The following is an 11,621-nucleotide window of genomic DNA, read 5'->3' on the forward strand; positions in this document are numbered from 1 at the left end:
TTGCAAAAAAGCAGTGTAGATTGATTTTAAATCGGCGATTAGCCTCAATTTGAATAATTGATTTTAATCGGCTTTTCCATTTGTACTTCAATTATCTTCTAAAGAAAGATGTATTCTCATTGGTTAACATGACCATTAAAACATAGAATCATAGAAGGGTAGGACTGGAAGGGACCTCAATAGGTCAGTATGTTGATTTACAGTTAAATAGAGCCTTTACACTATATTTCACATGTTTTTGCTACCTAGGAGGGTACACTATAACTAGATGCATCTATTTAAGCAGTTACATTACTTAATATTTTCAGATTTTTAATTGTACATTTTGGTATGTAATATTGCTTTATTAACTTTTTGGTCATGATTCGTATCAAGCAGTATTAGGGTGGTAACTGGAATTTAATTAAACACACAACAGCATATAACATTTATTTTTATTAAACAAAACCTTAAATGTTTTGGATACATATGCTTATCAAAATATATTTCACATTTACAACTAAATAATTTACTGACTATACTTTAGCACTCTGTTCCGTTAATAAAACTGATTATTTCTGTTTAGCCTCGGAAGATTTTCAAATATGCCTAAGAAGTAACTGGACTGTAAATACCTGAAATGAGAGAGGCTCCTAAGTTACTTAGGGTGACCTGTTGTGTCATATTTGTAAAGTTTGACCTCAAAAGCTAGATGTGTTTTTTCTCTACTCTCTTTATATAGAAAAGCAGCCTTTAACTCAAAGTTTCTGATTTGAAGCTAGTAGATTCATCATATTTATTTTTTTATTTAAATGGTTTAAGAGATTATAAATTTATGCCTTAACACATTTTATATTAAGTTTAGATTTTCTTTTGAACAGCTTTATTTTTAAACAATTTTATTTAAATATCAAACTAAAAAAAAATCTAAATAAAATGATTGTATTGCCTTTTTTTAAAAAAAATCATACAGCTTTTTTCCAGGGTGGGCAAAAATCTGTCATTGATAATGTCTGTATTGCTTTGCCAAACAGAATTAGTAAAACTATCCGTTTTTCTTTTCTTACCTGTCAGTCCAAAATGTAGGTTTGAGTACAAACGATCTGAAACTCCCACTAGATACTACTGCTACTGTGGGAAGGTAGAAGATCCAGAGTTGGACCCATGGCTGGTACCTCACTCATGTGGCCAAGTATGTGAGAGGGAATTTAAACCTCCATGTGGGCATAAATGCCTACTGCTCTGTCACCCGGGTAAGTCTCTTCTATGCTATTGATTAATTGTTCACAATTAGTCATGAAAACTATCATGCTTAAAATCAGTTATGACACTGGACTTTAAACTTTAATAAATAGGAGAAAGTGAATATTTGTGGGGAATTTCATTATTAAAAGTTACTGAACACTAATGAAAGGAGAATGAAATGAATTATTGAGCCAGCGATGAAATGTTAATTTTATTGTTTCCTTTTAACCGTTCTCAGGTCCTTGTCCTCCTTGCCCAAAGATGGTCGCAATAGCCTGTTACTGTAAGAAGGCTAAACCAGTTCCGCGAAGGTGCAGTACCAAAGAATGGTCATGTCAGCTGCCATGTGGTCGAAAACTGCCATGTGGACAGCACAATTGTGAGAATCCTTGTCACCCAGGTAGACCTGATCTTCTAAATTGTTCAGAGAGTAGTTTTGCATCAGTTATGAAGAGTTGAAGCTTGCCTGTATGAACTAATTAAAAGGAAAAAAATGATTGTAATTCTTCTCCCTCTGTCACCTCACAATTAAATCCTATATTAATCACTTATTTTTAGGAAATTGTCAGTCTTGCCCACGAGTCAGTAAACAAAGGTGTGTCTGTGGTAGACAAATAGCAGAAAGACTTTGTGCAAGTCCATTTTGGCAGTGTGAGCAGGTATGTTTCAGAAGTGCTTTTTTAGATTATCTTTATCTTAAGAAAATGGGCAACTTACTATACTGGAAAATTTTAAAAAGTTACCTGTTAAGAAGGTTTTTTGTTTTTTAAGGTGTGTGTTTTTAAACATACACACGCAAATCTAGGCAGCAGTCATTTGAAGACAGATACATTTACATGGGTCCAGTTCACTTCTGACATTAGTATTCACAGCTTTGTTGACTCTGTTGCAATTCTGCTTGCTTATGACAGTAGTAAACTTTACTTTCAGTTCCCATCATTTTGAGTAACTTTTAGATTCTTTTGAGAGTAAGACTTCTGTTGCCATCTTAAAAAGTATGAAACGCAGCTTAATATGTGCTCTAGAGCTTCGCTTATTTACTAGTAGCAACTAAGCTTAATCAGTTTTCTAAGAATGATTCAATATTTGTGGCTCAGAGCTACAACTGAGACTGTAGGTTGTAAAAATCTTAAATTGAGGGAAAGCAAAACATGAGTGCTCTCATGAGACAGCGCATAATGTCTGATTTTAATTTGTAACTTAAGTATACTTTCAAAGCTCAGGAAAATCTCCCTTCTCCTTCACAGTCCCATTGGATTTTGCATCCTTTTATCTTGTTAAATTGGTCACTGTCAGCTGTTGAGTTATTGTAGTTTTATTTTTTTTCTTTAAGGTGTGTGGGAGAACTTTGCCTTGTGGTAATCATACATGTGAACAAATTTGTCACTCTGGTCCCTGTGGAGAATGTCCTCGATCTGGGAAAAGACCCTGTCCATGTGGGAAATCAAGTAAGGATTTTTTCCTCTTATTGAGGCACATTTATTTGCTGAAATAGACTTCAAATATTCAAACATGTCCCAAGTAGCATGAATTTACAGGAGACTGTTGTAGCTCAGGTTTATAAACCTTCTTTTCAGTAGTGTTTGGCAAAGGCTTACTTCCGCAGTGCAGTTACTTAGCAGGTTCCAATAAGCAATGAAAGCTGCAAGTTTTATATAACTTTCTTGCTTGATTCTTTACAAGTTTGATATTGACTTAATTTAACTATGGTTTTATGAGAGGTGCTAACTTAATTCAATAAATTTGTATAATTTCTGTAGAGTTTCTTTAAGTATGAGAGGGTGAAGCTAGAAAATACAGGTCAAATTGTCAACTGTATATCTAGATGTATCTGTGTTTTTTCTTTAGTACATGTGCTATCTTGTTTTTATTTAGTGTTTTTTTTGCCTTGTACGGAAGATGTACCTACTTGTGGAGATAGTTGTGACAAAGTTCTTGAATGTGGAATCCATAGGTGTTCGCAGCGTTGTCATCGAGGTCCCTGTGAAATTTGTAGACAGGTTAGTTTTAATCTCTTCCAACATGTAGCTTTTAAATACTTTGTAATTTAAATAAAGGTTTTGCCTCCTAAGAAGCTGGCATATCTGTCACTAAAAGCACCCATCTAAGACCAGATTCTTTGGGTAAATGTGTTCAGAAAAATGCATTACTTTTTGTGTGGTACCTAACCAGTTACTGAAGGTCATATTAAAGGCAAGTTTTAACTGGTAGTTGAGCAAATTTAATTGGAAGTTCTGTGTGGGTAATGCACATCTTCCACTGTAGCACTATGAATAGGCCACTAACATTGCTAAAGTGATGCTGAGAACTATTTTTAGGCCAAAATTTAAAATATGTGGGCTGCTGTCAAGGTTCCTTCCCCACTCTGGACTTTAGAGTAAAGATATGAGGACCTGCATGTGAACCCCTAAACTGAATTACCAGCTTAGATTTGGTTTTGCTGCCACCACTCCCAAATACTAACTCCCTTCCCTGGATAGACTTGAGAGACTTCTTCACCAAGTTCCTGGTGAACACTGATCCAATCCCTTAGATCTTAACACAAGGAGAATTTAACCATCCCCCCTCCTTTCCCCCACCAATTTCTGGTGAGTCCAGATCCAATCCCCTTGTATCTTAAAACAAGGAAAAATCAATCAGGTTCTTAAGAAGAAGGCTTTTAATTAAAGAAAGAAAGGTAAAAATGGTTAATCATCTCTGTAATATCAGGATGGAAAATAATTTTACAGGGTAATCGGATTTATAGAGCCCAGAGGAACCCCCTCTAGCCTTAGGTTCAAAATTACAGCAAACGGAGGTAAATCCTCTTAGCAAAAGGAACATTTACAAGTTGAGAAAACAAAGATAAAACTAACATGCCTTGCCTGGCTGTTACTTTCAAGTTTGAAATATGAGAGAGTGGTTCAGAAAGATTTGGAGAGCATGGATTGATGTCTGGTCCCTCTTAGACGCAAGAACGAACAACCCCAAAATAAAGAGCACATGAACAAAAGCCTCCCCCCCCCCACCAAGATTTGAAAATATCTTGTCCCCTTATTCGTCCTTGGGTCAGGTGTCAGCCAGGTAAAAGGATTTTGGTGCCTCTGACCAGGAGGGATTTTATAGTATTGTACACAGGAGGGCTGTTCCCTTCCCTTTGTAGTTATGACAATGGCAAAAAGTCTTTTTGCCACTAAGTTTCCAGTGTTGAATTCTTTTTTTAAGCATTACCTGGTAGAGTGTTAACCCAAATAATAATTTTCCCAAGACATGAATTTAGAAATCAAAGTGACTTCTTATTTATGTAGTCCAAGCTGATTTAAATGTGAAGGAAAAAAACTGCATAAATAACACAGGTTAATAAAAAAAAAAAAAAAAAAATTTTTTTTGTTTACCTATTACGAATAGCTTGTTGTTTTTAATTAATATGACTGAGAGGAAGGACTGTCCAGTGATTAGGGCATTGGCCTGCGTCCTAGGGACCCAGGTTCAGTTCCCTGCACCACCACAGACTTTGTGCAAGTCACTTAGTCTGTCTCCCTCAATTCCCTATCTGTAAATTGTGGATAATAGTACAATATTACCCTGGAAGGTTGTGAGGATGAATACATGAAAAGATTGTGAGGTGCTCAGATACTATAGTAATGGAGGCTGTATAAGTACCTAAGATGTATGTTCGTTGCCCCTTTTATATTTGGTGCAACTTGGAGTTCTGTGGTGCTGTTTAAAATGCCAGTGATAAGTTGGCTTGAAAACACTTTATGGTAATTTGGAAGGAGGTTTCCCTCCAACTTGCCATTAAAGGTGTGCCTTCCCAACAACTGTCCTGTCTATAAGGCAAATTGGACATGGCTCACTCAGAGCCAGTTGATGCTGCTTCTGCTAGATCAGAAGCAACATCAGTTGAGGGCATTCCAAGGTACTAATTTACCCTCCCTTGCTCTGTGTACAGTATTACAGCTCAGAGAGCATGGAAGTGATTTGTATATTGAGCTCAGAGCGATAGTTCTGTGCATGGCATTTTGTTGCAACTAGAGACCATAAGGCCCCCATTGTGGTTTTTAAAGAATATTCAGTTCTGGCTCTTAGTTATAGATTGTTTGAACTGCATTCCTTGAGTTAAGTTTAAAAGACATGACATCAGGAAAGAATCTGTTGGGACTGGGGTGGAAGGGAGTTTTTTTCTAATTATTATTTTACTTAGGCCAGGAAGATGACAATTTTTTCTGCATTTCATAACTCTGCCCCTTCATACTTGTTCATTCTTATTGGGCTACTCTTTTGTGTTCTTCACTCTGCCAGTAATGGCAACCTCGCTTGCTCATTAGTAAGCATCTTGTACATCTTCCACTCTGTCCTTTTATGCATGGAATGCTCTCTCAATTGATCTTTAAGGTTACTCCCCATCCTCTTTCCATTATTGCCTTCAGATAATCTTGGGTACAATGCCTGTGGGATACTAGCTAACATATGGTATTTGCAAAGAGAGTCAAATAAACTTGTAAGCTTGAATTGTAAGCTGGGCAGAGCAGGGACAGCGTCCTCATATGTTTGTATAGTGCCTAACACAGTGTGGTCTCTGGATAATACTGTAATAAAGTTGGTCAGTTTGCCTTACGGTTCTTAGTAGAAAACTCTTTTTAGCTTCCAACTATAATGTGTCGTCATTATCCCCCCCCAGGAAGTTGAAAAGCAGTGTCGTTGTGGAAAGCATACTAAACGCATGCCATGTCATAAACCGTATCTCTGTGAGACAAAGTGTACTAAAATTCGTGATTGCCAGAAGCACCAATGCAAGAGAAAGGTGAGTGTTAAAATATGTATTAACAGTACACTTACACAGCAATCATTAAAGTTCTAAATCTGGCTCTTTTTCCGTTTTTGGTCCAATTTTATATTCTTGTACAAATGTAGCATTGGATCAACATACCTTTTTGTTTCACATTTGGAAGGCTTTCTTTCAACTGTAAGGGCTAGCTAATTAATAATTAAAACTCAGAATCTGCCACATAGGGTAGATTCTGTGGCAAATTCCAAAACTGAAGAATAGAGGTTGCTTAAACTGTGCTGTTGGGAATATATTTTGATATTAACTATCTCCATTTTTCCCGAAATAGCTTTCCCCTTCTATTTCAACATGTTTTTGAAGGTTTGAATTGACAGTCACATTGTTCAGAAGTCTCAGAACATCTATAGCCTTTGCAGAAAGTGTCTCTTGCTGATCTGAGGAGCTAATCTGTTGGCAAGTTCCTTTTAGAGGGTGCCTAGTGGATTTTTCAGCTCAGTCAGTTTTAAGGGAGCTACTCACCAAGTAAATCAGCTATTGCTTTCATTGGGACTTCAGTGCCTAAACTACCCTTTGTGACTTTGAAAATCTCCATCTAAACATTAATAGAAATAATCTCCTCCTCTCCCTCTCCCTTCCCCCCACAAGCCTCCTTGCATATTAAAGAACAGGGTGACAGCCTATCTAAACCTTAACCCAGCTGTTCTCCTTTTAACATAAAAGAAGAACTCATGTCTGAAAAGAATGAGGTGTGTGTAGTGAAAGCACATTTAATGATTTTTCTTTTCTTTTGTACTGTATCTCAGCTTTTCTGTGCAATGCTAGTAGGTACAGAACATGTTTAATTCTGTACCAAGGTGCTGGTTTGCTTACAGTTTTTAATACTGTTGGGCTAGGTACACATTACTAATAAAATTCAGATCATTCAGAGAATTTTGTTTGTATACAGTTTGTGTGATTTCATGTAATGATGGAAAGTTGCACGATGGAAAAAGTATACAGTATGAGTTAAGAATAGTATGCTCATGTGGGATCATTACCACAAAAGTTTGCTGTAGAAGTTTTATTCTGTGCTCAACTCTGAAATAATTTCATAGCTAGTAAACTTAGACATGAAAACTCCCAAATACAATTATTTAGCAATCTGACACTTATATATTAAATCATCCATTAGAGAGATTCATTGCTTCTGACGTTTGTGTTCAGCACATGCAGGTGCAGCACTAAGCGGCTGTACTAGAATTTGGTTATAAAAATCAGTTTAGGCCGTCCTTATCTCAAAATTCTCCTCTTACATGTGCTATATGTAGATCTGAGGCCAAATTAAATATGCATAGAAGCATAATTTCCAGTTTGTATGTAGAGAGAGCACTAAGTCAGCCAAGAGGCTCCAAGTAGCCTGATTATTGCTTATTTCATTATTATAACTAAAACTCCCAATGTTCCTCCATATGCCAAGGCAAACACCTCAGCCCAAATGGAAACTATCTCTTTAAAGATTTGACTCTGCAAATAAGTATATAACTATTCCACTGTATCATTAGAAAGAGCAAAATACATAGGTGGAACCTGAGGAAGTCTGTAAGGGGTCTGAAATTGTATATTCCTGTTCATCATTTGTTTGTCCTCCTTAAGAATGTCCTTGAATGCAGTAAGTGAGCCACAGGATATTAGGAGGAGAAGAAGCAGTCTTTATTTTCTCCCTTTTTGGTTTTTGAGGACAACTGGTAGGCAATCTCAGTGACCCAGCCAGTCATTTTTAACTAAAATGCCAGATTGACTCTGTTTTGAGTTGTATGGGTGAATTTCTGGCTTAATTTTGGTTTATGGGATTCTTTTCAGCAGTCTTATTAGTGATAGTGTAGTATCCAGGATCTGTGAGGTGTTAGACAAACATAGGAAGGTGGAGTTTCTGACTCAGTCTACAAACTGGGGTTTGTTTTTATTTCCAGCACACTTATTTTAAAGATGGTCTGCTGAGCAAAATTACTGTCTGCACTGCTACTTTATGCTATACAAAGGCTGCCTCAGACACTTCAAAACTTTTTTTCTAACACTGGAAATATCAGGGGCTAATTTATTTTTCTTGAAGGGCCTGAATAATGATGTCACAAAAAGTTGTCATGTGAGCTGCAACCTTCCCCTTCCTTCGTTCTCCCAACAAAAGGGAGATGAGATGCTGAGTCTTTACTTCTAATGTAAAAGACAACCCTTCATCCCTCAAAGTAAAAGAAAAAATGTAAGATTATCTGTATGCATCATAAATAAATGACAAAGGTACAGACATTTTTCACCTCTGCAGTTCAATTTTAAAAACTAGACTAGACAAAACACAAGTAAACGTATTGTAAGGAGCGGTCTTGAATTTGCAGTGGGGTAGACTAGGTGACCTAAAAATTCTGTTTTCTCTAAAGATGAAGAACAGAGTAAATGTAGTTAGCAGGAGTTCCAATTCCTTTGGGCCCTTTCTCTATCTTTTGACTAGTTATCCTCTAAATCTTACAAGTAGATATTTCAGAAATAGAAGAGAGATTTTAGTATTGACATTTTTTAAGCTGATGTGGGTGGGATAACATGGCACAGCTAATGTATACCAATTACACATTTGGGTATTTGACCCAATTAAAAAGAGATCCGTCAGACAAAATGTAAAAAAAAAAAAAAATTTCATTGATTTTACTTTTTAAGACTTTGAATTTGTCACATTGAAGTAAAGAAAACTTTTTTTATTTTTCACTGGCACAGTCTTAAAGCATTTTAAAGCATTATGGTACAGTGAAGAGAACAGAGTTGCCATCTTTCAATTGAACAAAAGGCAAAAAAAAAGCTCAAGCTCCTTTGCTAATCCCCTATCCCTTCTTTCTTTAGTTCTTTCCCAGGTGTAAGGGGGAGGGATTGCTGTCTCCTGCCCTGGAGTCCATTCACTTGTTCTGCTTGATACATATGTACTGAGCAAAATGGATAGTATTACACACTTCAGAATAAGCACAATGAAGGGACCACAAATTCCTGAAGCATATAAGCAGTTATTCCTATGCTGCAAGAACAGAGATGGTGAAAAACAGAACTTGGAGAGTGCTGGGCCAGACCCAGGCTAATGACCATCATAATCATTCAAACTGTACAGTAGTTGAGTCTAAAATGACTTCACAAGTCAGCCATGTGCAAAAGTATTCTAATAAAAAATGCCCACACCTATTCAGATGAATATCTAGAAGTTCTATATCTTGCTAATGTATTGAAATGACACTTTCAAATGACTTTCTAGTGTATTTTTTATTACAAGCGCTCAGTTTCTGTACTTCTACTGGGTCTCATATGAATGGCATCGAAAGAAGATGACGTACATTGGAAATTCTAAAACAGCCAGTTCTGTGGAATGTTTGTTTTTATTTTATAGTGTTGTTCTGGAAACTGTCCACCTTGTGATCAACTCTGCGGACGGACTTTAGGATGTAGAAATCACAAGTGTCCTTCTGTTTGCCACAGAGGTAAGACTACGCTGAAAAATACCAGTTGTATTGATGCCTTTTTGTTGGAATATTGTTTCTGATGGCACTAGAATGTGATTTTTTTTTTTCAACAATACTGCCTTGAAGAATTTTCTTCCTTTCCTGTATGTCTGTCTGCCTCTTTGAATAGGGACAAGAAAGAAACTGGTATTTGGATCCTCTCATTCTGCAGAATGACAGCCAAGTCTCAGGGTTTCTTACCTGGTAACTTTTTTGTTTGTTTGTTTGACAGAGTTCCATCGAGAGGGAATACCTATGGTAATAACTGTTTTGGTCTTTTTGTAGGTTAATTTTTCTTTCAAAGTAACTGTTGATTGAATATGCAGTGTGTGCGGCCTAGTTACAATCTACATATTGTCCTTGTGGTCATATTTGGTGGTTTCTAAAACAGAATATGCAGTGGTTCTCAACCTTTTGGGGCTCATGACCCATTTGTAAATGTTTATGGCTTGTTGTGAATCGGTAAATAGTCTGGGGGACAGAGGCCTGGGAGTTGTTTTGATCAGATCCTGTCCCTCAATGGGGGTTGGGTTCCGCGCAGCACTCTTCATGATGGCGGCTCCTACGGCTCCTGTGCTGTAGGTTGGCTGGGCTTGGCTCTCTGCTTCAGACATTGCAACCTGCGGGATTGCAGTGCTTCTCTCGTTTGGCCCTGTCCTCCTGACTGGACCAAATTTGTGAGAGTGGAGTTGTGATCTGGCTCATAAGGTGGCGGTGCTACTCACTAAAATTTGTCCTATTTGGACTCCCGTCGTCATGACAGCTGGGCTAAATGTGAGTGGCGCTTGGATTCACAGAGATTCCAATGCTTGGAGCAGGGAGGCAAGCCCAGCCAGCCACATGGTACAGGAGCTGCAACATGACCCTTTGAAACATTCTGGTTACCCCATTTTGGTTCCTGATCCATGGGTTGAGAAACCCTGTGGTATTTTTTTTTTTGATAGAAGATGAGTGTTTTGGTATTTTACTGGTTAGAAAAAAATAAAAACTAATTACTAAACACATGACAAAGGAACCTAAGAAAAGTGCCCTTCAGCAGCCCCAGATCCCAGTTATAAAGAAGCATGAGACTGACCATAGTGGGTCAGACAAATGGTCCATCTAGCCCAGCATCCTGCTTTCCAGCAGTGGCTGGAGCCAGATGCTTCAAATGAACAGAACAGGATTATTTGAGTGGTTCATCCCCTGTTGTCCATTCCCAGCTTCTGGCAGTCAAAGGCTTAGGCTCCGTCTACGCTACATATTTATTCCAGTATAACTACATCGCTCAGGGGTAGGCAAAATCTACAACCCTGAGTGATACCTACCTTAACTCTGCATGTAGACAGCACTATGCTGGTAGGAGAATTTCTTCCTCTGACATAGCTACTGCCTCTCATGGAGGTGGAGTTATTAAGCTGATGGGAGATCTCTCTCTCCTGTCAGCTTAGGGTGTCATCACCAGTATGAAGTTGTAGTGTAGATCTGCCCTTTAGACACCCAGAGCATGGAATAATCCCTGACCATCCTGGCTAATAGCCATTGATGGACCTATCCAAGTGACTAGGTAGCTTTGTGAACAGGGGCTGCTAACAGGGAGTTTGGCAGGGGAGTGGGAAGGGAGTGAGGGTCCTTTTGTCGGGTCTATCCGTGCCCCTTTAGTCCCCTTAAAACCTATAAACCAAAATACATTCAAAATTTCTTGCTGTAAACAACCCTTTCATTAACTACGAGACAATGCAGGCAGAAGCCCAGCAGCAGAGCGGGGGCTATCCAGTTTATTGCACTGAGTGTAATATGTATGACTACCTGCCCTGTGGGCAGGTGGCGTATGTGTGCAGTCGGTGCAAGGAGTTCCTGACCCTCAGAGACCACGTACGGACTTTGGAGGTCAGGGTGGCGGAACTGGAGGAACTAAGAGAGGCAGAGAGGTATGTTGATGAGGCTTTCTGGGACACTGAAAAATTGTCCCACCTCCGGTCAGACAGCCCCTGCGCTGTTGAGGAGGATGAAAGGCCCAGGGAAGCAGAGCAGTCAGTGGGAGCAGAGGAAAACCTTCTCATAGTTGGGACCCTCCTTCCAGATGGTGCTGGGGTTGCCTCTTGCACTGAGGTTACCTATCCGGGGGAAGGAACTCTAGT

General features: G+C 38.4%; 1 protein-coding gene across 1 annotated transcript in view; it reads left to right on the plus strand.

The window, feature by feature from the left end:
- NFXL1 (nuclear transcription factor, X-box binding like 1) overlaps positions 1-11,621 on the plus strand; it is a 104,113-nt gene that overhangs the window by 27,504 nt on the left and 64,988 nt on the right. Inside the window, exons 10-11 of the mRNA XM_075066748.1 lie at positions 5,885-6,007; positions 9,390-9,480. Of these exons, the coding sequence (XP_074922849.1) occupies positions 5,885-6,007; positions 9,390-9,480 (214 nt within the window). The remainder of the gene's footprint in view (positions 1-5,884; positions 6,008-9,389; positions 9,481-11,621) is intronic.

Source organism: Chelonoidis abingdonii, chromosome 5 (assembly GCF_003597395.2).
Source record: "Chelonoidis abingdonii isolate Lonesome George chromosome 5, CheloAbing_2.0, whole genome shotgun sequence".
Lineage (NCBI taxonomy): Eukaryota > Metazoa > Chordata > Testudines > Testudinidae > Chelonoidis > Chelonoidis abingdonii.